The 26,874-nt window shown below is 41.1% G+C and overlaps 1 protein-coding gene across 2 annotated transcripts in view; it reads left to right on the top strand.

The window, feature by feature from the left end:
* Window positions 1–1,140: 1,140 nt before the first annotated feature.
* Window positions 1,141–26,874, top strand: part of nfkb1 (nuclear factor of kappa light polypeptide gene enhancer in B-cells 1) — a 46,835-nt gene continuing 21,101 nt past the window's right edge. The window contains exons 1-7 of one of the 2 annotated variants that reach the window (XM_015952294.3): window positions 1,141–1,406; window positions 3,009–3,052; window positions 6,980–7,064; window positions 11,718–11,758; window positions 13,185–13,283; window positions 25,812–25,963; window positions 26,417–26,580. In XM_015952294.3, the coding sequence (XP_015807780.3) occupies window positions 3,014–3,052; window positions 6,980–7,064; window positions 11,718–11,758; window positions 13,185–13,283; window positions 25,812–25,963; window positions 26,417–26,580 (580 nt within the window). In that variant the 5' untranslated portion in view covers window positions 1,141–1,406; window positions 3,009–3,013. The other variant, XM_015952303.3, reaches the window with a different exon arrangement.

Here is a 26,874-nt window from a genome sequence, read left to right as displayed (position 1 = left end):
TAATGTTCCTGTTAGTATTTCCTCCTGTTAAGTGCTTATTTATTTAAATTATTCAGGTTTATAAAAAACATTTGGACATACATTTTATTATGTTCCAGTCATTAGTCATTTATATTTCACTAGTGTAGTAATTCTTGCATGCTTTAATGAAAAAAGTAACTAAGTAGTTATTTTTCTTGGTAATTAGTTACTTTCACAATCTTGTAACTCAGTTAGTAACTGAGTTACGTTTTTGACAAACTAATCAGTAACTATAACTAATTACTTTTTTAATGTAACGTTCCCAACACTGTTGACAATACGATGGATCCTCCTCACCAGAACCCCTGAATAGACCTTACCAGGGAGGCTCAGAAGTCTGATACCCCTGTAGTTGGAACCATGGATGTAGTTTTGGTGGGGGACATGGTCCCCTGCACTTTTAACTGTCCAAATACAATATTACGCTATAAATGGACTCTGGTTGAGCACTAGCATGAAGTGGAAAACAACCGCTTGTGTTGAAGCCTGTTTCCCATTAGAATGTCCATACGCTCATCTATTGGCTATGCTGATACTTGCTAACATGTGATTGGCCGTTCCTGCCACCTGTGTACTCAACAGTTCAGCATTTCTGACATTGCATAAAAGAGCCTCTAGGCTGTAGTTCTTTACATATTTTTGTATACTTAACTGTAAGGATACCTGGTTGACCCCGCCCCCCCCCCCCCCCCACACACACACACACACACACTTCTAAAGTCAAAACTACATCCATGGTTGGAACACACCCTGCGTTCCCCCTTTTACTGCCAATGCAGTGAAACTGACCCGATGTCCACGCGATACTATTATAAAAGCAGAAAGAAAAGAGCCAGGGTCCGGTTAAAGTCCGGACTAAAAAAACCACAGGCAGAGAGCTGAATGTCTGCAAACATCAATAAAATGAATCAATATAAGAAAATAGTAGATCAAAACAACTTTAGCACCATGGGTGACACATTACTCGTTGCTTCTAGATGTTTGGTTTGGCTTTTATGAAATGGTGACACAAATAGCGAAGCTAAAACGTCATAAAGTGGACTTTGTGTGACGACCCGTTTTTGTCGTCAGGGTGAGCCATCTTCTTTTCTCACCTCTCTGCTGGAGCTCTACGTCACAGGGAATTTCCAGTAGGGAAGGAAATCAAGTCACTTTATTCTGACAAACTTGTCACCTGTTGGATTTCATTTGGGCCTAATCTGCGTGGATTAAAAACTGGCCGTGGCTCCAGACCCTTAAAATGTTGTCTGGCTGAAGCGAGGCTGTAAGTGGGTCCGCGGGTTCGGCATGGCGAACAAATAACGAGTCAACTGGAGTGAAGCGGGACGAGTCACACTCATGGTCACACTTCATGCTACCGACTTCCACCTGATCGAGTAAACCAGGTAAAAGCCTGCTACCGACACACGAACCGCGTAAACCCGGACTCTGGCCCGTTTAGTCGGACTCGAGGTCCGAACTTCTCCCTAGACCGTTACGGTGTTCTACGGCTCTGACGGACTGCTTTGTTATGCTACTTACTTCCTCATCAGCCAGGTAACTTTGACGAGGTGTCGTGAAGGGATTACTTTTATAACTCACGATCCCCTAAAATAGATTAAGTGTTTTTCAGAACACATTCTTTGTCACCCCACGACAAATTCGGCCTGTTCATTGCACAAATTGTATGTTTGCTTCAATCTGTTTGTATTTTGAACTGAACTTTGCCCGCTCTTATTTGTGGTAACGTACAACAAAATGCTTAATAGAGGTTGAAAATGAGAAATTATGAAATTGTTAAACTTGCCGATTTTTAGGGCATGATTAGCCAATTGGTTTGGTTATAAAAATAACAATGTAAAATGTATTCCTAACATGAATTTGAAGTGTTTCTGACACGTTAGATTTTCAAATGGACCTTGGCATAACATTCTCCGCATAAGGAACCAAACCTACAGGGCTCGTTCCGGTGGGGCAGCGGGGACTGATAGCTTAGCTGCACCGACAGGACCGAAGGACACGCAGCAACTCTGTCAGCCAAGAGCTCCACTACTGTCACCGCAGCGGAGCCGCTGGCTGGTTGTAACGGCTTGGTTTTTACCGGACTCTATAAGCTTAAACAACAGGAGTCCGGTGGCGGTGATAAGCTGTTAGCTAGGAAGCTAACTGACACGCGCGTTCACAAGAGCCGCGGAGCGCGCGCGGCATTAACGAGCATCAGAAAGAAAGAATAAACTGCCAAAACAGTGCTGGAAAATACGTGTTTTCTTTTAGACACAGATTAACGCATATGTTTTCAATGTGCGAACTATTACAAACACCGTTTTATCAAATCGGAAATTGTTAAGACAACAATTTTCAGTTTACCTTTGAGACATTAAAAAAATAAAAAAAAAATAAATCGTGCGATAAAATAATGCTTTACATCACAGTTTCTAAATAAATGACTTTACACATATTTTAAATGCATTCGCCTGTAACTGTAATCAGTAATGAAATGTTTCTGCTCATCATTTAAGCAACTGGTGGAAAAAAAAGACCTTTAGGATCGTTGGCGTTTAAATGATTTATAGTAGCTGATTCTGCTTCCTGTTCCAGGTTTTGCTCAGTAGTTCATTACATTTAGATAACATTTGCCTAATAGTTGATCACCATTAATGATAAAATAATGAACATGAGTTTTGCAGCTCTTTAGCTTGCTGTGATGTTTAACGAAGTAGCAGGAAGTTTGGCAGCTTTTACATGGTTCAACTTGAACATGCGCTGCACTTTAGTTTATATTTATTTGAACAAAGACAATACATTAAAGCAATGTGACAGTTGATGGATTTGCAAACTCAGGTTTTTGTTGGGCTTTTAAAGTAAAAAAAAAAACAACTTATAAAAAGATGTTGTTAATGAACTATTTGCAGAAGTGCCATCTTTGTTATGTTTTAGTAAAGAAGGCTGGTTTGTGGTCCATGTATATTATAAAACTGTTGACTTGATATTGTTTTTTACTTTTGCAGACACAATGGCAGGAGACGACCCCTTCCTTCATCCATCCAACCAGGTAAACTCACCTGCAGCTCATTCCATTACCATGATGATCTAGGGCAGTGGTTCCCAACCTTTTTCCCAAGGGAGCCCTTTTTTACCAGTAAAATTTTTGACGACCCCCTCCCATTCTCTCTTCCAGTACAAACAGTATTAAGAAATGATCAAATTGTTCAAGCACATTTGAATATGCTTTGATTCAATAGATAACAGTAATAGTAGGCTCCAGTACAGAACAAAGTCATTAACAAAACCAAACAGAGCATAATGTGCTTGACAGTTTGTATTACTTTTCTGAACACATTGTTTCTTGTAAACACTGATAAATCAATCATTCATTTCAATAAACGTTTGACACATAAAAAATACACTGAGCAAAATGTACTTAAATGTGTATATTACTGTTTGTACTAGATTATTTACTGTAAAGGCTGTGATTAATCAACCAGTCGTATCTTTAATGAACTTTTGACACTTGAAAATAAAACAGTGAGCTGAGCAAAATGTTCTTAAAAGTGTGTTACTTTTTCTGTACTAATTATTTCCTGTCTTAATATCAGTAAACTTTTCACTCATGAAAAAAATGTGAGCAAAATGTAGGCTATAAACAAGTAATAAATTAAGTTTTAACCCCTTAAAGTGGAGAGGTCCTGGTGACCCACTGAGAGGCTTTGGCGCCCCCTTGTGGGGGTCGGGACCCCCAGGTTAGGAACCACTGGGTTCACTCTCTGTTACACTCTACACTCTCTGTGATACAAATCCTCCACCTTCATCCTGAAAACTTCAACTTTCATCTCAACATAGTCTGCAAGGAAATCTGGCTTCATAGTCCAACCTTCAGATGTTTGTGCGAGACTCAGAACAAACAAAGCTGTGAATAAAACAGTTTTTTTATTTTAATGCTAAGAAGTAGCTTGTTGCTGCAGCATCGTTAATTGTGCTGGGTTATGGAGATATTTTATATATGAATGCTTCTGCTAAACGTCTTCCATCGGTTGAAACTTTGTGATTTCTTTTGTAACTTTACTTGTTGCTTGCTGCTGCCTTTCTTGGCCAGGTCTCCCTTGAAATAGATTTTTAATCTCAATGTTTTTCTTTCTGGTTAAATTGAGGTTAAACAAAAACAGAAGATGAAATTTAGAATTCAATCTTTTCAGTTGCTAATGTATATATGTCAGAAGAACAGATTCATATAAACTATTTACTGTAGATTAACTTGACCGTTAGCAGATCCAGCAGATTTAAAATTACAAATGTGTGTGTGTGAGTCTGTAAGTAAATTTTATTTATATAGCACTTATCACAGACATAGAATCACAAAGTGCTTCATATAGATCAAAACAAAATAAAACCGTCTTAAAATCATAATGATCTCAAAACAAATAGATCAACATCAGAAAAAATAGTCATAAAATTATAAAGTTTCATAAAATGATTAAAGATTAAAAATTTGAGTTAAAAATAAGAAAATAAAAGGTTTAGGTATAAGCTGCTTTAAATAAGTGTCTTCAACTGATTTTTAAAGGTGTCCAGACTGTCAATGCCCATTAGGACAGTGGGAGGGATAAGGATAAAGGAAGATCATTCCAAAGTCGGGGTGCAACAGTCTGGAAGGACCGGATCACCTCGACTTTTATATCTGGTTTTTGGAACTTATAGAACAGGGGTTTTAAACTCAAATTCACACTGGGCCGAAATGAAAATCTGGGACGAAGTCGCGGGCCAAGCTTAATATTTTTTGAAAAAGTGATGGCAAATTTTCATTTTCTTTATTGACATATATGCAATTTAAAACCTTTAAAATTGGAAACAAACATATTTTTGCATTAACACTGAATGTGGAATAACCAAACTACACACAAGCAAGTAAATTTTAAATAAAACGCAAGCAAATAAATTTTAAATAAAACACATCAGTGGTATTCATTACTTGTGGTATATTCAGCATTTTTAAAATCTATTCATGATTTATGTTTTCTTGTTTGTTCATTTTTCTTTTTTATTCTCCTTTTTTTCTCCTGTAATAAGTGTCCTCACTGCTGTGACATCTAGCTTTCCCCACTGAGGAACGATAAAGGGATTTTCTATTCTTTTCATCTATCTGCAGCCAGAAAAAGAGCATAAAACCAACATATTTAAAGCTCAGTTTTCTCCACTGATTTACTGTGATGTGATGTTCCAGCCAGATACCTGCTTCATGGTGTTGAGGAGCTCTGAGCTGAGGAGGAGACTCCTGCTGTTTTGTTCATCTTCATCATAATAATGACAACATTAGATGACAGCAGGTGCTCACATAGGTTTGTCCTGATGAACATGTCTGAGCAGCTTGACCACGTTGTTGTGTGTTGGGGAGGAAAAATAAAAACTACAGCAGGCACAGAGTCATGCTGACTTCAGCGTGTCACTGCTCGCTGGAGTTATGTCGGCTCCTTCGGGAAGTTAGTTGGAAAACTTTAATTCATGAACACATTACTGAGCGGTTAAAATCCCGTTTCTGGGCTTCAACGTCTGCAAATAGCTGAGTAAACTCGACGCTGAATGAGAGGAGTGTTTAGTTTTTCCGAGACAGCGGAGCTGCAGACACCGGCAGCAGACGCTGGAAAAAAATTCAAGCGGACGCTTTGGCTCCACGCTAATGCCGCAAAGCATCATGGTAGTTGAAGTCTTTGCGGTAAAATCGGCCTGCGGGTCCGTTTTAATATATTTTTGATATTTATCTCGCGGGCCACATAAAAATGCTCCGCGGGCCTTGTGTCTGACACGTGTTCTAGAAGGTTCTGGTGGGTGGACATGAGGAGTCGTGTTGGAGCATAAGGCTTTAACAGTTCAGTAATATAGGGAGTAGCTTGACTGTGTAGAGCATTAAAGGTTATAGTCCGTATTCTAAAATGAACTCTAAAGTTAACGGGTAACCATTGGAGAGACATTAGAATAGGAGTGATGTGTGCTCTTCTGTTTGCTCCAGTTAGGAGCCTCGCTGCAGAGTTCTGGACCAACTGAAGGCGGTCAATGGCTTTTTTGTTAAAACATGTGAAAAGTGTGTTACAGTAATCCAGACTGGAGGAGATTAAGGCATGGATGACCATTTCAAGTTCATGTTTTGACACCAACCTTCGCACTTGGAGATATTTTTTAAGTGATAAAAGCAGTTTCGGACCAATGTCTGCTGCATCTCTGGTTAAAATCTGCTTGATCTTCATGGTAGAGTTACTAGAGATTGTACAAAAGTAAAAGTAGTGGTATTTTATATATATAAAAAAAAAATATATATATATATATATATATATATATATAGCAACTTGAGGTTGTAGAGTAGCTACAGACTATACTCAAGTAAGAGTAGGAATACTATTATTGCTCAGGTAAAAGCACTCCATTCAAAATGTTACTTAAATAAAAGTTACTGAGTAAATGTAACAAGTTACTACCCACTTCTGGACTGGAATTGAAATGAACATTTCTGATCTACCAGAACATTTACAGTCTGTTTTACTGGTAAATAGTTCCACAGAGATGGTGCTAAGGTGGTGAGTGATCCCAGTTGGGTTCTGTTCTGTTGTTGCTGGATATTCATCCTAAGTTTGATGGTAGTCTGCTGCACCATGTTGGAAAAACTTCAGAATTACTTTGGCTTCAGGTCCTCAGTGGTAAATACCTTACCTGTTACAAAGAACTTGTGTCTTGAGGGGTTCCACAGGGGTCTGGATTGGGACCACCACTATGTTTTTTGTAGGGTCGATTCTTTGATATTTTAGGGTTTTCTTCCATTTTATGCGGGTGATTTACAGCTGTGTATGCTTCTAGTACTAACCCTAACCCAAAACAATTAATACAAAACACAAAAAACAACTGAACTTAAAAAGCATCAGGGCATTTAAAAAAAGTTACACAAAATAATAATTATTGTTATGCTTCTAGTTATTCATAACTTCCTGGGTTTCAGATATTTGACAACGTGATGATGATGGATCCATCCTGGGAGTTCCCACCCTTTTCTGCAATACCTCAGATGGCATCTCTACGGACAGGTGAGTTTCTCCAGTCTTACACCTTCACCCTGTTTTAGGCCTTCCCAGACTCTGATTTCTGGGGCAGGAGATGGTCCATCGTGGTTTTGTAGGTTTTATTTGAGATATTTTGTTGTTGGGTTTGTTGTCTGTACATTTAGCAGCATAAGGCTGGGGACACACCGGCTGCCGAAGCGCCGTGAAACGGGGACCGTCTTCATTCGGCGCCCTTGTTATCCTATTATATAGACCACATGGGCCGCTGAAGCGCCGTGCGCCGCCGCTCCAGCCCGCACCGTGCAGCGACCATTTTGGCGTCTGCTCTATTTTTTTTCGCGAGCCGCAGGTGAACCACGTCAATTCTGGCAGGAAGTCAAACCTAGACATAAGAGGCAGGCCGGTAAATTTAACAAAACAAAGCATTTCAAAATACAATTCCGCGATAGTCAAATGTGTTCGTAAACAGACACTGCATTAAAATAACACACACAGCAAACTTTGTGTGTGTGTGTGTGTGTGTGTGTGTGTGTGTGTGTGCGTGTGCGTGTGCGTGTGCGTGTGTGTGTGCGTGTGTGTGTGTGTGTGTGTGTGTGTGACCACGTGAAGGGGTGTGGTTTTGGGTGTCTTTCAACCGGAGCAAACAGGACAGAGAGGCAGAAAGTCGTAGGCCAGCTATTAACAACTGGTTCACACCATAGGTTCACACACACACACACACACACACACACAGCAAGGGGGAGGGGGTGTAGAAAAAAAGAGCAGAGAAAAGGCAGAGAGGAAATGAAGAACACCAAGTGGTTAAAAGAAAAACTACGAGGCGCGCCTCGAGCGGAGAAACAAGCGTCTGGTCTGAACTGAGGAGCAGCGAGCAGCAGCCAAATTTCGTGAGCGCTTCGCCTCCCGGTGCTTCGCGGCCGGTGTGTCCCTGGCGTAATTCTCCTTTATATTTATTCTATAGACCTTTTTAAAGGTTTAATATAGAACAATTAAATCTAAAGCTATATTTATATTTTTAAAACAATACCTCCACACAGCGTTTAGTGGTGTGCAGAATGAAGGTACAGTATTTCCTTTAAAAGCTATATTTTAATTAAAAAAAGGCAAATATTTATTTTGACTGATACAACACTTGGTTTATGTTTACACCTACCAGCCAATAGAGGGCACCATTGTGGGTTGCCGCTTGTCATGGTGAGGCTGGCACTGTGGAAGACGGCAGACTCGGCAAGTCAAGCAGCTCCCTCTGAGCCCAGAAGATGTCATTATCCTTTGCCAAAGAGGAGCAACTGTAAAAGATCTAAAACCAGAGTGTTTAGGTGAAGCCTACAACAGGTGGACCCAAATAAAAAATTCACGCATTTGCAGCAAATCTGGTGTCCCAGCGGCTGGAAATCTTGTTCTGTTGTTGCAACAACAACCTCCACACACTAGATGTCGCTTCGGTGTTCATGTTCCATATTTCACGATCAAATTTTCAGACGTTGAAACCATGAGCTAAGAAGCTACTCTTTTCTTAAAGGAGAAGGTTTAAACACATCCACCTGCTTTGTAGTTGTCTCACCTGAGCCTCAATCCACAGGTTGTTTCTGACCTGTCCCCCTCCCCTTCAGATGTTTGGGCCTGAACCCATGCAGGTAGTGTGTTGTTATGCTGGCTGAGCACCACTTTGGGTTTTTGTAAATAAAAAACACTTTTCTGGGTTTTTCCTATCAAACTGAAAATCTCTGAAACATTTCAGTCTGCTGGGTCTGATTACACGATTGTGTTTTATAGAAACTCAGAGGAACATTTGACTGTTTTCTGAGATTTAGTTGCATCATCTCATTAGGTGTAAATGTTTGCATGGCTGAAGCTCGGGGAAACTCGGCATCATTCATAATTCTTTGTAGCAAACATGCTTCTCATAAAACTGCTGTGTGAAATGAGAATATTTCATTAAAAATGGATGTAAACAAACAATTACATGATAAACTTGTTTTAATAAGCTGAATGAGGTTTGCTCCATTGAACTAATTTGCTTTGGCTAGTTTTAGTTTGCTTAGATGGAAATTATTTTTGCATGAAAAAGTCGAAACATCCTAATAAATGATACATTATTATTAATAAATACAAATCTGTGCTTAATCTGTTTTAGATCATGTTTAAAGATTAAAATAAAAAGCTGAAATTTCATTGACAGAAATAAGTCGTTAGATGATAATACATTAGGACACTTTATGATGTAATATCTGCTGTTTCAGCACTTTGGCTGACCCTAAACCCTGAAGCACCTACCAGAATCTTCTCCTGCTCCTCATTTGTTGGTTTGTTTGTAAACCACATCAGCTGGATTCTAATCTGACTTTAATGTGATATTCAAAAGCAGAACTCACCATTCCTCCTGGTTCTACTGGACCCTCTTAGGTCATTGTCATTTCACGTGTTTGCCTCATTTTCAGCTTGAGTTCTTCTCAGAAGTCCTCTTGTTCTTTCTGATGGTTATGCGCATCAGAACCGGCTGTAGACCCAGACCATGACCTTTGCTTCTCTGTGCATCACAGCTGGTTTGAGTCTATTCTTTGAAGCCAGCTGGAGCGGGAGTGACCCGGTCGTTCCCTGATGAGTTCTGGGGTTAAGGATTTCTGACCTCAGCTGTTATAGATGTTCTTCACTTCTTGTCCAACTTCAGATCTACCAGAAAATGATTCCGTGGTCTCAAAGATTTTCTCATGTTTCCCAATCCATCCAGCATCACCAAATTAAAATTCCTAAATAACAGATTCTCATGAAAAATTCTCTGAAGTCGTTCAGCGTTTTGAAATTCTTGAGAATTTAGAAATAAACAAAAACATCTTCCACATCAGCCCTGGTAAATAAGACTTGTTTTCTGTATGCCCTTAAATGGTTTTGTTTTGTTACTTTAATCTTTAATAATTTATAAATAATATTCTATAATTCTATGAGAGTTATTGAAAAGAATCCTGTTTTTTTCTGTCAGTAATGGTTTAATTTAAGCTAGGAAGATTCTTAGTTTTGAAAGTGTTTTTAATGATGATGGATTTCTCCTCCATAAATGATGCTGGTTATTGAATCAGACTCATTTGTTTAAACGGTTTCTGTTTGTGTGAGCCACAGGGGACGTTAACATTACATCACTGACTATTACTCATTCACTTTTTTCTTTCCTGTAATTATGCAAATGTAAAAATCCCTGAACAGCAGAAACTCACTGCAATTCATCGTGATGTTAGTTTATCAACAAATGTTTTTCTTTTTTAAGTAATGATTTGATTCAATGAAAATATTAATGTAACAAATAGAAATATAAACAATGTTGTTTATATTTATACTTTTAAATATTTTTGACTCAATCTTTGTAAAATGTTTAAGTTGTAATCCAATCATTTTTTAATTAGTTGTTCCTTGGATGACTTAGCCCTTTGTGACAGGACGAACACACACTTTGTCCGCCTATCCAGATGTGCTTCACAGCTGCAGAGAGGAACATGAGAAAGTTTGGTTTTTGGAAACTGAAACGATCGTGAGGGAGGTAAAGCGAAAGAGGAGTTTCATGATGTGTCCTGTGTGAAGAGACGGGGACGAGACACTCTGCTCTCGCTTCCTGTTTTGTTACATCAGTTAGAATCTGAGAAGGAGCAGCAGCTTCGGGTGGTGTCTGTGTGTCGGCTTCACTTCCTCCATCAGTGAGAGCAGTGGAGCAGGATGCTGCATGTTCACACACACACACACACACACACACACACACACACACACACACACACACACACACACACACACGCACACACACACACACACACACACACACACACACACACACACAAAACCTTGCCAAAAGCTAAGCCCGGTAGCCATGTTTAGAACCTGTGAGTGAGGCCGTGCCTGGTCCAAACAAGCCGCTGTTCTGGTAACGTGCTGCTGCTCTCACAGTCAGATCTCCAGGCTAGTTCTGGTTCATTTCCAGGACAAAGGAACTTCCTGAAGCAGCAGGGTCGGAGGTTCTCTTTAGTTCTGTTTGTGCTTCTGGGTTGCAGACTGGTTCCGAGGAAGGTTTCATTTGGACTGTAGCTGATTTATTACTCAGTTCCAGTCCTGGTACCAGAACATCTTCTGACATTTGAATCAGTCTGGCATAAAAGGCTCTTAACTCATGAGGAATGACACAGGACCCGTTGTAACTGGATGTTTAGGTTTTCTGGTACCAGCTTGTCCCAGAGGGTTAGGGTTAGTGTTAGGGTTGACCCAGAACCACTTTAACAAGTAGTTTGAAAAGAAAGAAAAAGGGACAGATGAGGACGGGAACTGGAGTTTGGTAGATGATCAGGAGTTCTGAGAAGGTTCAGAGGTTCTGGAGGAACCAGCTCAGTGATTGTCATTGAAAGATCTAGAAGCTGTCAGCTCCGACCCGGGTGTTCCAGATGTGCTTCCTGTTGGCGTGTCAGTCAGACTCTGATGTCAGCAGGTTTAGCTTAAGTTGGAGCTGCTGAGGAAGTTTCCTTGAAGCTGGCAGCTTCATGTGGCCACGCTGTGGTTTGATGTGTGTTTAAAAATGTTTATTTGCTCTGGCTGAAATAGAAGCACAAAAAAGAGCCGACCTCTTTCCTACATTTAGTTTCAAATGATCATCATTTAGAACCTTCTTGGCCAAGTCTTAACATGCATGTTTGTTTGTTCCAGTTGATGGGCCGTTCCTGCAGATCCTGGAGCAGCCGAAACAGGTACAACTCTCCCGTTGGTGGATCAAACTGTCAGATTCCATCATTGAATGTTGTTTACTCTTTAAACAGGCCTGTCAATGTGTAGCTGTTTTTGTTATATAACAACAATTATGCTGCTACTATCTAGGTACTTTGATGACTTGATTATTATTATTATTCTGAGCTACTACAGCAGTCAATTTCCCTCTGGGATTAATAAAGTATTTTTGAATTGAATTGAATTGAATTGAATACTCACCTTTTCATCCAGGCTTTCCCCCGCTAAATATTCTAAAAGATGGCTTTGTTCTTGTTCACACCTTGACTTTGTTTTTACTCCTGATTTTGGTTACTATTGTTGTCACTGCCATTGTTTTTATGATGTATTTATTGGTTTGAGGTATTTGCCCAGATTTTACTCATGTTGTACAGCGCTTTGTGATTTATATCTGTGAAAGGCGCTATATAAATAAACTTTACTTACTTACCACTTACTTACTAGGTAAGGGATGAGACAAAGAGCAGCCCAAAGACCTCTTATGATGAATAATATAAATGGAAACCGTGTTCCCTCGCCCGGACGTGGGTCACTGGGGCCCCCCTCTGGAGCCAGGCCTGGAGGTGGGGCATGTTGGCGTGTGCCTGGTGGCCGGGCTTTCACCCAAAGAGCCCGGCCGGGCACAGCCCGAAGAGGAAACATGGGTCCCCCTTCCCATGGGCTCACCACTCGTGGGAGGGGCCAAAGGGTTTCGGGTGGAGTTGTGACTGGTGGTAGTCGAGGGCGGGGACCTTGGCAGTCTGATCCTCGGCTACAGAAGCTGGCTCTTGGCACATGGAATATCACCTCTCTGGTGGGGAAGGAGGCTGAGTTGGTGTGTGAGGTTGAGAGGTTCCAATTAGATATAGTCAGACTCACCTCAATGCACGGCTCTGGCTCTGGAAACAGTTTCCGTGAGAGGGGTTGGACACTCTACCACTCTGGAGTTGCTCCCACTAAGAGGCGCAGAGCAGGGGTGGGCATACTAGTTGCTCCCTATCTTGGTGCCTGTACATTGGGGTTTACCCCGGTGAACGAGAGGGTAGTCTCCCTTCACCTACATGTGGGGGGCAGGGTTCTGACTGTGGTCTGTGCTTAATGCACCAAACTACAGTTCAGACTACCCACCCTTTTTGGAGACCTTGGAGGGGGTGCTGGAGAGCACTCCTTCCAGTGACACCCTCGTTTTGCTGGGGGACTTTAACGCTCGCGTGGGCAACGACAGTGACACCTGAAGAGGTGTTGTTGGGAGGAACGGCCTCCCTGATCTGAATTGGAGCGGTGTTTGTGATTTGTAGATCTGCTCCTACTGGGGGTGATCCAAACATGCAGTAAACGTATCTCATTTATGTCACTCATAAATGTCTACCATGATAACTCCCTCCCTTACTCTGTCTCTCTGTGTTTTAGCGCGGCTTCAGATTCCGGTACGGGTGTGAAGGTCCATCCCACGGCGGCCTTCCAGGAGCCTCCAGTGAGAAGAACAGGAAGACCTACCCCGCAGTGAAGGTAACACTTCCTGTGTGCTGCTGATGACTTATATAAATAAAGCTTATAAATAAAGCTTTGATTGATTGATTGATTGACTTGTGTCAGGAATACGGATCCGGTTTAACACAATCTCATTTGGATGTAAGAAAGAGTTAGAGTTAATGTTTCACAGCAGACATAAGAAACTTCCAGTTACATGTTTACCTGGAATCATCAGATTGCAGCAATCAGATCTTTAACTGTGATCTGTTTCACTATGAAGAGGTTAAAGTGGCATGATGACACATAAATAATTCTAACAACGAAAAACACTTTTCAATCATAAAATCACGTGTTATGCTTTGTCTTTATTTTATGATCTGTATTGCTGTTCATCATGAATACGTTTGATCAGAGACAGTGAGAAGTGACGCTGATAATAACATGGCTGCTCTCTAGGATTTCTGACCAGTAGGTGAGAGGTATTCCAACAGGTGAAACAGAATCATGCAATGACCCAGAGTCTGTGGGAGAACGGAGACATTTTCACCTTACATACTTTACTTACAGTCATCAGTGTGTTTTCCTCTTGCTAAAATATAAGAATATGGAACCAAACCTACTGGTTAGACGTGCTGCATCAAGGGAGCGACCATGTTGTTATCAGTGTTGGTTCCTCTCTTGACTGATCAGCAAAGGTGGACAAATACAAGAACAGAAACAGACTGGGGAGTAAATATTTAAATCATTAAATATATATATTCATGTGTGTGTGTGTGTGTGTGTGTGTGTGTGTGTGTGTGTGTGTGAGAGAGAGAGAGAGAGAGAGAAACATGTAACACATTATTTCAAAATTTTATTAATATTTGATCAATTAAAAAAAGTATTTAATATTTCTTCCCTTTTGGCCCTCGATAACATCAATTTTCTAATCAAATGAAACTATAAGTGGTTTCTTGGGTCAAAAGGAAGGTTTTATAGATGATTTGGGGCTTTTAGCTAAAGGCATTAATTCTGGCAGTTGGACAGCTGATTGAGGGGACAGCTAAGATTTAGATTGACGATATAAATCCAACTGAAATGCGTTCTGAATCCAACTCCTCTCTGAGAACCACTGTGGTTCTGGAGAAGATCAGCGTTGTGTCTCTGTGTTGTTCTGAGAGGTTCATCACAAGCTCTTAGGTTTTTACATATCTGCTGCCTCTCTTGAGACTGCCTCGGTCTACATTCTGTTGGTTTAGACATTTACTTGAAGTCTGAAGCTTCCACATTTCTGACCAAAATCTTGAAAACATGGGAAATCCCCACATTCCCACTGCTGCCTCTTCATTTTGCACGCTCAGCTGCACTTTGCTGTAAAATCACATGTGAAGATGATTAATTTGTTCCAGATTCACACGTTCCAACAATGGCCTTTACACTGGCTGCTAATCTGCTCAGTTTAGCTTCTGACTTGGTGTCATTTTATTTTCTCTGTAGGATCGTTATTAGAACATCTACAGTTCAAAAACCTTTTAAATTGAGTGTTTCTTTCTTTTCTTTTGAGCTGGAAGCTCCTGAGGGATGATGGTGAAACCAAATATTTGTAATGTGGTGTAACGTCATGTCGTGCTTAGGTGGAAGTTTTCCGTCACGGATGAGATGGAGTCTCAGGAACACAGCAGGAAGTCTGGTTCTGTAGGGTTGGTACAGGTAGATGCATGCATGCTACTGAAGGTGTTCGTATGCTAAGGGTGCAGAGTGGGAAAACCCCTGTAGTACGTCATAGTCATGGTGTCACAGCAGTAGAGGGATGATTATGGTTCTGACTCATTTTTTAAACCAGAAAGACCAATCTACCACATCACTGATTTATATCTTGAAATAGCAGCATGTTCAGGGATTTCATGCTTTCTGAAGCAAGAAAATATGTAGAACCTTTAAAGGGGTCCTAGAATTTCATTTTTACATTTGTAGTTCTACACGTCTTTTCACTTTAAACCCAAAATAACTTGTTAACATGGTTATCGACCTGAAAAGGGTGGCTTGCAACAAACGATTATTTGGATCATTGATTAATCGGATGGGGTCTCAACTCAATTAATCGGATTAAACGGGAACATTTAAAAACTGCTACGGAAACATTTTTTCTCTCCTTCCTTTACTTTATTAAACAACAAAACAGGATTAGAAAAGTTTCATAATGTGAAAAACAACATGCTATCACCTAAATATATCCATAATTAAACTTTGATCAGTAAAATTTTATGTATTTCATTAACATGTTCAGTAGTAAGCTACTGGAAATGCTAATAACATTTAATTTCTATTGCAAAAACTAATGGTGACATATATATATATATATATATATATATATTATGTACGGGTTAGCAATAATCCAGTTTAAATTATGTTCACAGATAGACGCATTTGTAAATTACGTGCTACTGTAGCGTTAAGGATTTATTAAATGATCAATAAGATGTGATGTTCCATATAAATATGAAATGTCAATCTGATTGGTCTTCAACTATTTAATTTAGTATTCCTTTAGATTCTTATTAGGGCTGGGCGATATGGCCTAAAATCATTATCACAATATATTGAGGATTTCACCTCGATAATGATAAATGGACAAAAGTTGTCCACTATATGGGGCTGTCGCATGAATCGCGTTGAGTCACATTTTTTCGTGACTCGAGGTGGTACAGCTTCTTAAAGGGACATGAACGCTGCCAACATACACATCTTTTCATTTTTTTTACTATCAGATTTATTGACATGGGAAAAATTATCACGATAAGAGTCAGAAATTTCGGTAATGATAGATTTTCAATTTATTGCCCAGCCCTAGTTCTTAGACTTATTCAGGGAACAAGAATATAGTAATAAAAATGATTTTAATTCTATTTTTCTAAACTAAATGACTACACATGACAAAGTATGGATGAAGTGATGGTTATATAGTCTCGTCTTCTGCATGAGACCTTGAGCAAAGATATTACGGCTCCCTTGTTTGTTAACAAGGTCTTGCGCAGTGCTTTCGTGTTTGGAGGCCAGACAGATTGGGTGTTTGTGTCTGCAAATTATTTATTTATTTTAAATATATTTATTTATTTTATTTTCACATCAATAACAAACATAAACAACAACATAAACCTTTGGCTCCCTTTCCTCACATGTATACAAGTTCAGAATTCAGATTCAGGTGTCCGTTCACACAACGGTGTTCCTTCACCAAAGCTCTTGCAAAGAATGCAGAGACATCCAGTCCAACGTGCAGCAGAAAATGTTTCCACATCCTGGCGAAGCTTCATCCCTGCAGTGCAGTCAACATGTTAGACAGTCAAGAGAGGCATAATTGAGCACCACCCTCTGCCACTGTGCCTTGGAGGGGATCTTATCGGCTAGCCAGCCCATGGTGCGTCAGTAAGCAACTTACTGTTCTAAGTGTGTGTCGTTCCTCATCGAAATACCGGCTTTCTCTCATTCTGATCTGCTTTGGTCTGTTCAGTTGCTGCCTACACATGAGCTGCGCTGACAATGCATTTCTTCATCGATTTTATCGATTTGTCGTTGCAGCCCTACTTGCCAACTCCAGGGAGGGAAGAGGGCTCCTGCTTCAAGTGGAGAAGTTTAAGGGTGTTTCTCAATGCGCTTTGCCTTGCGAGGTGATGTCTTGCGAGGTTAGGCACCTTGCTTACAAGGACCTTGGTCAAAGAAAACGGTTAAATGGAACAGACTTGCATCATGTGACCGCGGCTTCCATGGCGGTCACGTTACGTCACGTGACACGGGAGATGATGTTATATTTTATATGTGTAAGTTTCAATATAAATATAAAATGAGCCTTTTACTTTTTAAATTGTGTATACGTTTATTAAATAAAAAATATAAGCGAGTTACTACCCGCTAGCCACCAAAGCTGCAACTACTAAGCAACTAACCAACAACAGATAACTTCTTTGGATCTAAGAAAAACATTTAAAATTAGCTGACTTACTTTTATACTTTAAAATTGTCCCCGAAGTAGCTGCCGGTTTCTGATCCGCTGTCTTTTTGAAAATACCGCGGTGTATGTGTATTGTGGGTAATTTTTGATCAAGGCTAGGCTACAAGACACCTCCCTTGTGTTCTTGCTCAGCTAGCTAACAGCTAACAAACGGAGAACACACGCCTCGGTAGAACATAAACAGTGGAAGCAATTGGAGCACGTCTTGGCGGCTCCTGATGACGTATCTCCTAGGCAAACGGGCGGGGTCAAGACATCAGGGCAAGGTTCCTTGACATTGACAAACACCCTAAGTATCTTTGAGTCTTGTTCATGAGGGAGGGAAGAAGAGAGCAGGAGATCAACAGGCAGATTGGGGCAGTGTCTGCAGTGTTAAGGACGCTGAACCGGTCTGTCGTGGTAAAGAAGGAGCTGAGCCAGAAAGTAAAGCTCTCGATTTACCGGTCAATCTACGCCCAACCCTCACCTATGGTCTTGACCTTTGGGTAATGACCGACGATCGCAAATACAAGCGGCAGAAATTAGTTTCCTTCAGAGGATAGTCAGGCTCAGCTGTAGAGATAGGGTGAGGAGCTCGGACATTCAGGAGGAACTTGGGAGTAGAACCACTGCTCTTCTACATTGAGAGGAGCTAGCTAAGGTGGTTCGGGCATCTTATGTTTATGTTTATTCATTTAGGAGACGCTTTTATCCAAAGCGACTTACAATTTATAACCTATAGGGCATGTTGTGATCTGATCTTGTCAGGATGCTGCTTAGATGGCTTCATGGGGTGGTGTTTCGGGCATCTCCAGCCAGCAGGAGGCCCCCGGGTCAACCCAAGACACATTGGAACATGTACATCTCCAATCTGGCCCGGGAACACTTTGGGGTCCTGCAAGAAGAGATGGCCCAAGTGGATGGGCAGAGGGAAGTCTGGGCCTCTCGACTTAGACTGTTGCCCCTGTGACCCGACTCTGGACAAGTGGAAGAAAATGGATGGATTTTTTTAAAGGAACGGAGCTGTTTGAACATTAAGTATTCATCCATCAGTGAGACTTTGTTCCTTTTTCTTTGTTTTGAATCTTTTAAGACCTAAACATAAAGTTTTAGCGCTTTGGAAGCCTCTGATTCTGAATGATGCTATACAAGTGCGGGTCATTTATCATAGCATGTAAAGCTTTTTGCATTTACTATAAAACCAAGAAATTATTTAAACTAGTACTTTCCAAGTCCAGAATCTAAAAACTAACAACAGTTCTGTTTTCTGACCAACTTGTCCCCATGAGAGCATCACTTTAGTCGCTCCTGTTAAGAAGGACATTAGTTGACTTCAGTGTCTCATGGAGGAGGACGTCTTTAACTCAGACACAACCTCAGGGGACAAACAATGAGAAAAAAATAAAATAAAATGATGTTGGAGGTGCTTTTGAACAGATGTCCTTAGGACACTTTTTCATCATCATAGGATTGTAGTCTGGCTCTCCTAACCCCAACGCTTCTGCAGCCTTTGGTCCAGCTGCAAAAAACTTTTTGCTGCTAGTTTTCTGATCTTAGCACTAAGATCAGAATAGGACATTTCTGCAGAAGATTCCTCTGCTGGTCTAGACCTGTCCAAAACGTTCAGACACACTCACCATTGCCGTGTTTCACGTGTGTTGGGAATTTCCTCTCAATGACGCCTAGTGGTTATTACCACGAGGCAAAGTTGCATCATAAACAGGAAAGGTGATGAGATTCTCCTCAGAGATGAAAGCTTATCATTCTAATGTGTAGCTTCTGTGCCAGCACCCACTGGCCCTGAAATAGCATAGTCATTATCCAGAAATACTGGCGCTGTTAACCCTTTGTTTGTCCTTGTACGAGCAGAGCAGCCGTCCATCATTGACGCTGTAAAAATGGAGCAGAATGCCAACTTCTGAAGGAACCATTAGCAACAAATATTTTTGTTGTTTGAACTTGTACGAGTTGAAAGGAGCATGATATGTAATCCGATTTGATTTTAGGTGTGTTTGCTGAACATACAGCTGTTTGGTACAGTTGCCCAGGAAGTCAGATCAGTCACTAGATGAGTTTTAATTGTTTGAATGCATTCAAACTATAGTGATCCTGTTTCTCTTTATATGTAGTTAGTTTATTATTCTGCTTCCATACATTTTTGGCATTTAACTACTTCCACAATTCTTCAACTATTAACACAATTTTGGTATCAAAACGTTCAGCTTTTTCAGCTTATACCAGCAATGGCTTTTGGTATTAAAATATTTTATACTTTTTGAGATATTCAGCTGTTTCTGCGATTTTGGGTCCCATGGAAATGAATGGGATTGCTCAATTTTCAGCTAAATCATATGACTTTTTTGAACTCTTACTCTTATATGTTAACTTTAACCTAGAGACTTCATTCAAGTTTCAACAAACTCAAGACTTTCAGCTATCCATCCATCCATCCATCCATCCATTGTCTGAACCCACTTTGTCCACGTAGGGTCGCGGGGGGCTGGTGCCTATCCCCAGCGGTCAATGGGCAATCAGGCGGGGTACACCCTGGACAGAGAGCCAGTCCATCGCAGGGCAACACAGAGACACACAAGACCACGCACACACACACACACACACACACACACACACACACACACACACACACACACACACACACACACACACACACACACACACACACACACACACACACACTGTTACAACCTGTCTAGGATGGGCCAGGCCACAACATGAAGGTGGATTCCCATTTTTCACAGATCCTAAGTACCACACCATAGTTTGACTTGTATTCAAGGATAATTATTTATTTACAAGTTTTATTTTAACTGAAAACGAGGGAGGATAAATATAACTCAGGGTGAACCAAAGGCCAGAACAACAAACAAAACACCCCTAACTTAAATAATCATCTTGCCTACAAATTAAAATAGAAAAAGAAATGCAACCAAACTTACCTCCCTGATTACAAAAACAGGAGAAAACTGAATGAAGAACTTAAATGGCAGGTTCACCCCTACTTTCCACAAGTTTAACGACAGGTCTTAATACAGCACTCAACACAGGACACTAAGTGGATGGTGGCAGGTTGGGATGAGCAGAGAATGAGGATCAGCTGCAGGTGGTGTTGATGTCCCTCTTTAAAGTTCTGCTCCTGTCAATTATCCAATCAGGACTCTCTCCAGGCCACTGGTTCACCAATCGGATGTGGGCACCTGCACTAAGAAACATTATGAATACAAAACAAAACAACTTACAACCTTTGGTTGTAACACACACCTAAGGAAAATGTAGACGGACCAATCAACCTAACAGTCATGTATTTTTTTTTTTTGGACTGCGGAAGGAAGCCGGAGTACCCGGAGAGTACCCACGCATGCATAGGGAGAACTTTCAAACTCCATGCAGAAAGATCCCAGGCCGGGAAGCAAACCCAGGACCTTCTTGCTGCAAGGCAATGGCTCTAACCACTGCGCAGCACTTTCAGTTATTACTGGTCAAAAAATATTTTTGATGTCTATTACAGTTTTTCTAAAATAACATGTAGAAGTTGAGGTACGGCTTGAGATTTTCTGAAAAAATCACTAAAATTATAATGGGAGAGATAGGAGCAATGACCCTCCTTTGCTCCATTTCTGGCATTGCCCTGAGAAAACTGTAAATCCGATTGAAATGAAACATGCTGGTTTGCAGCTAACGGATATACCTTCATTTTGAGCTATAAATCACGAATGCACTCCTAACTTTGTGGTCGTACAGTTCATTTCTTTGAGAATATTCAAAATAAAAAAAAAATGTCTCACCACTCTAAACTGAAACTTCCACACTAACTTTTGACCTTCACATTTTCTGGAAACAACTCTTTGCAACACCCAGACTGTTTGGAGTACCAAAACAAATCATATCTCAAAAAGTAGGAATTTTTGTCAGCTTTTCAGAATGGGTTTCATTTTGTCCTTAAGTGTTACCCTTCTTTCGCTACAAGCCTCAGAAGGAGGAGAGACCCTGATTCTGTCTCATTGAAACCCATGTTAAAGAAACTGAGATTTTCTCCTCCGATTGGCTTCAGACAGCTAAAATGTTCTCGTCATAGCTTCTAGACAATTCATGGTAGGCAACTAAAAATTCACACAGATGACCATCAAAGCCTTCTGCCGCTCATGCTTTTTGAATTTTTCCAATAGGTGCAGGAGTTTTTGAATGGCGATGAGACGTGTCAGAGGTCTGAAATGACATCTGAGCATCATGTTAAATGCATGATTTATGAAATCTTGAAACAAAAATTTCCACCGACCACATCTTTTATAGTACACTAATGATTTTCTCAAATTTAGTAGTTTTTTTTGTCAGCTTCAAAGTGATGTCCTCGGTTTTGCTGTTGGTATTACATTTTTTGTGCTACAAGCTCCAGAAGGACTGTGCCAGCTTTCCGTCATTTAAACCCCTTTAAAAAAAGGGCAGCTGTGGCCGACAGACAGCTGAAATGTTCTCCGCATATCTTGTAGAACATTTGTGTTAGGCACACAAGACACACATGACCATCAAAGCCTTCTGCCGCCCACACTTTTTGAATTTTTCAAATCGGTGCAGTACTTTCCGAATGGTGATGAGAAGTTTGACAGGTCCAATTTCAGTTCTGAAGGACAGATTTAAAGGCTTCTCTCATTAACAGGAATACAGCTGCATGTCTCCAACAGCCGGGGGAAAAGGCGGGAAAACGGTGCTGCTCTTTGATTGGTTGAGAGTGTTCAACCATTTTCTGTCCAAGCAGGATCGAGCACCCACACATATGATACATCAAAACGACCAGCTTGGTCTCAGGAATCTTGTATTAAATTTTACATGCGTTCTGTTACCATGGTAACACAAGTGCATAAGGATATCCTCAAACAAGTCTCATTTAAATGAATGTGAAAAGCCTAATATTGAGCCTATAACATACTGCTGTTTTTTTAATCTTTCTGAGCTCTATACACTTAAAACTAGCAGCATAGCTGACATTTTAACACTAGTCAGAAGGCAGGAACTGCTCCCTCCTCCTTCGCTGCTCTCATTGGCTGAGAGTTTTCAATGTTTGCAGATTTCAGTTTTCTGCTGTTTAAGATAATTTTTCTCTATTATTCACTTACTTTTTGTGCTTTGCTTGGTTGTTGGTGCTTTTTGCTTCTACATCTTTCAATACATTCAGCTCATTTTGACAGTTTTGCTTAGTTTCAGCTTCAGTTCAGCTGTTCAGCAGCTTCAGCTTGCAGTTTCAGCTATCCAGCATTCAAACAGCATTTATGCAAGAAATGCAATTTATCTAGTTAATTCAATTCAATCCAAAGATACTTTATTAATCCCAGAGGGAAATTAGTTTCAGTACACACAATTCTGAGATCAGACATACATAGGCAAAGACAAATGACAAGAATTGGTGACTGTGGTCATTCGCAACCCAAGTCGCGCTACCTTAATAGAGATCAGAGGGGTTTACATGAGGATTGGGTCAGGTGGACGAAAAAAAAAAGGCACTTCAGAGTTATCCTCCACAGGGAGGGCAGCTTTGCTATGCAAAAAACACCTCAGACAGAAATGCAAAAGACTTCAGACATTACACAACATAAGTGTCCACTAGGTGGGGTGGTAGGGTTTGGGACTCTCCACATGTCAGTGAATACAGCTGCGATAACCTCAGTCTGGACAGGGGGAGGAGGTCGTTGGGTTTAGAGGGCACAGTGACACTGGAACGATTCAGCGGCCTTCGCAGCTTGCAGTCCTGCCCAGGCTGGGATAGGGAGACAGAGTTGCCATGGCGACGGCAGCATTCCACATTTCTTCGGGGGGGGGGGGGGGGGGGGGATTCGTTTCAGCTTCAGAGGCACTCACATAGTTACTTTGATCTTTCACTTCAGTAAAAAGGTGTCATGTTTTTTCTTGTCAGAAGCAGAAACGCAGGGTTTTAAATGCTTGTGTGTTTGGGAGTGTTAAAACCCTGGGACTGAACATACTGGGAGTTTGAAGTGAAACAGCTTTTTAGTCAGAAACCCCTCAAACTGCAGCTCGTGCTGTGTTTCTGGGAAATGTGTTTGACTGTCATCGCTTCAAGTGGCTGACGGGACCGGGAATAGGAAGTGGGCTTGTGTTTATTTATTGCAGTAGCTGAACCGCTCCTGCATCAAATATACAAAAAAACACGACTGACACGCTAACAGGGAAGGCTGTCAGATCTGATTTCCTTCATCTAAGACAGAGATAACACCAAAGGGAACACCTCACAGACAGGGAATAAATCAAAAGACTATCAAGATGGCTACACGAGGAAGCATGTCAGCTAACCTCAGGAAAAAAATTAGGAATAATTATTCAAATCAGACAGCAAACTGGAGCTCATACTTTTCTATAGAACATTCTCCTCAAAACTATAGACAGATTCTTAATCCTATGTTACTTTTCTAACTAAACTCTAGACGTTTTATGATCTTGTAATGACTTTATTCATTATTATGACCTGCACATGTAACACTTTTCTGAATGAGGGACTCCAAAGTGCTTCACACTACAGTTGGTCATTCACACATACACTCACCTAAAGGATTATTAGGAACACCTGTTCAACTTCTCCTTAATGCAATTATCTAATCAACCAATCACATGGCAGTTGCTTCAATGCATTTAGGGGTGTGGTCCTGGTCAAGACAATTTCTTGAACACCAAACTGAATGTCAGAATGGGAAAGAAAGGTGATTTAAGCTATTTTGAGAGTGGCTTGGTTGTTGGTGCCAGACGGGCTGGTCTGAGTATTTCACAATCTGCTCAGTTACTGGGATTTTCACACACAGCCATTTCTAGGGTTCACAAAGAATGGTGTGAAAAGGGAAAAACATCCAGTATGCAGCAGTCCTGTGGGCGAAAATGCCTTGTTGATTCCAGAGGTCAGTGGAGAATGGGCCGACTGATTCAAGCTGATAGAAGAGCAACTTTGACTGAAATAACCACTCGTTACAACCGAGGATTGCAGCAAAGCATTTGTGAAGCCACAACACGCACAACCTTGAGGCGGATGGGCTACAACAGCAGAAGACCCCACTGGGTACCACTCATCTCCACTACAAATAGGAGAAAGAGGCTACAGTTTGCACCAGCTCACCAAAATTGGGCAGTTGAAGACTGGAAAAATGTTGCCAGACCTGATGAGTCTCGATTTCTATTGAGACATTCAAATGGTAGTTAGAATTTGGCGTAAACAGAATGAGAACATGGATCCATCATGCTTTGTAAGTGGTGGTGGTGTAATGGTGTGGGGAATGTTTTCTTGGCACACTTTAGACCCCTTAGTGCCAACTGGGCATGGTTTAAATGCCACGGGCTACCTGAGCATTGTTTCTGACCATGTCCATCCCTTCATGACCACCATGTACCCATCCTCTGATGGCTACTTCCAGCAGGACAGTGCACCATGTCAAAAAGTTCTAATAATTTCAAATTGGTTTCTTGAACATGACAATGAGTTCACTGTACTACAGTGGCCCCTGCAGTTATCAGGTCTCAACCCAATAGAGATTCTTTGGGATGTGGTGGAACGGGAGCTTCGTGCCCCAGATGTGCATCCCACAACTCTCCATCAACTGCAAGATGCTATCAAGATCCTATCAATATGGGTTTTCAGCACGTTGTTGAATCGATGCCATGTAGAATTAAGGCAGCTCTGAAGACGAAAGGTGTCAAACACCGTATTAGTATGGTGATCCTAATAATCCTTTGGGTGAGTGTAGATGGTGATGAGCTACATCAGAGCCACAGCTGTCCTGGGACACTAATGGAAGCACAGGCACCAGTGTCTTGCCCGTGACTGCAGGAGCCAGGGTTCCAACCTGCAATCCTCTTGGTAGAGGGAGAACATTTGAGGTGGTTCCACCATGTCCACCATTACCAAAAGCCAACAAACTCTCTTGCCTCTTTTCTCTTTTCGTTAATTATAGTCGTTAGACATCAGTCAGAATCGATCAAAGCCTAGATGGGCAGAGCTCTGAGGAATCAGAAGTTGGTAACGGCCCTGAGAACTAGAATCTACATCTTTTATAAAATCTAAATGACAACAAGCACAAACAATGGGAGAAATGCTGCAGATGTTTGGTGAGGTTCAAAAAACCTGAGAATTAAATGTAATATTTTAGGACAGTTTGATGATTTGTTGTTACAAACTGCCTTACTGGGATATTATCGGTGTTGGCGTATCGCATCATATCATGATCCTTCTTCTCTGACTGATATCCACACGTTGAACAGAAAACCATCATGTGATCTCTGAGAGCGCGATAAGGCTCTTCTATCTCACCGAACACTCAAAGCTGATTTATCTCACTTTTGTGTAACATGTGGGCTGACTGGTTAATTCTATAGCTGATCTCTGATGTTAGTGGCGATGAGATGCAGTGGTGAGTCATCTGTCCCAGGAGAAAGTTTCCGTGAACCGCAGCAGAGAAAAGGTCTGAAGTGTTTGTGACTCATCTGTAGAACTCAGAAGGACTCAAAAAACCTTCATCTGACAGATCTCACCTCCTTTAGATCCTCTGGGTGTTTATCACAATGTTTCTGTGGTTGTGTTGGTGTTTCAGATCTGTAATTACCAGGGTAAGGCCCGGGTGGTGGTCCAGCTGGTGACGGCTCTGACCCCCATGCCTCAGCTTCATGCTCACAGCCTGGTGGGGAAACTGTGTGACAAAGGCATCTGCATCGCAGAAATGCAGTCCAAAGACTCCAGCATCAGGTCTGCATCACCCACACACAACCTGAAGCTTCTCTGTTGTAAGACTTGAAGAGCCGAGCAGATTAAAATGATCAGGAACTCTTTGTTCAGTCAGACAAAGAAACTAATGCTGCAGGAAATCAGTGACTTTTTAAGAAATGTCCAGAATGAGGAGAGGGGAAAGTAGAACGAGTCACAGCAGTTCAGACAGACAACAGATCTGTGTTCTAACAAGCCATGGGTGAGAGCTCCTAACATCTTCAGTTTTTTTTTCTTTCAAATATTAAAACAAAGAATGAAAAAAATGTTTTCTTTTGGCTTGTAATTTGTATGGAGGTAAGATATCAACGAGTCGATGTAACTTTATTTGACCTGTCTGACAGTAAATGCTGATCTGTTTTCTTGATTCTAAAATAGAGTAAGAACTGAACACACCTTCAGTTCTGTGCTGACAGTAACTTTTGTTTCTGTTAGTTTTCCCAACCTGGGGATCCTCCATGTGACCAAGAAGAACGTGGCAAAGACTTTGGAGGAGAGGATGGTGGAAGCCTTCAGGATGGGGTACAGCTGTGGGGTCGCCATCCACCCTGAGATCGACGTGCTGCAGGGGGAGGTCCGAATCCCACGAGAACTCTCAGGTCAGTCGCTGGTACCTGCCTCTACCAGTCAGAGTGCTTCATCTTCTTTAAATACAGAGAATTATCATCATCATCATCGTCATCATCAGTTTAAGGTCCACCTTAACAACATCATAAAGCTCAAAATAAGGTTGATGTTTCATCCAATTACTTTTGCTTTTGTTGAGCGTCACTCAGATCAGTGCTCCGATCAGCTGATCTGCTAATGCATTCATTAGCTCACCCATTTTGGCTCGCGACGGGGAATTTCCAGGAAACAGCAGAGCACGTCTCTGCTTGTAGAAGCTAACCGTT

This window comes from Nothobranchius furzeri, chromosome 1, assembly GCF_043380555.1.
Source record: "Nothobranchius furzeri strain GRZ-AD chromosome 1, NfurGRZ-RIMD1, whole genome shotgun sequence".
Taxonomy (NCBI): domain Eukaryota; kingdom Metazoa; phylum Chordata; class Actinopteri; order Cyprinodontiformes; family Nothobranchiidae; genus Nothobranchius; species Nothobranchius furzeri.
This window is presented reverse-complemented; position numbering and strand designations above follow the sequence as displayed.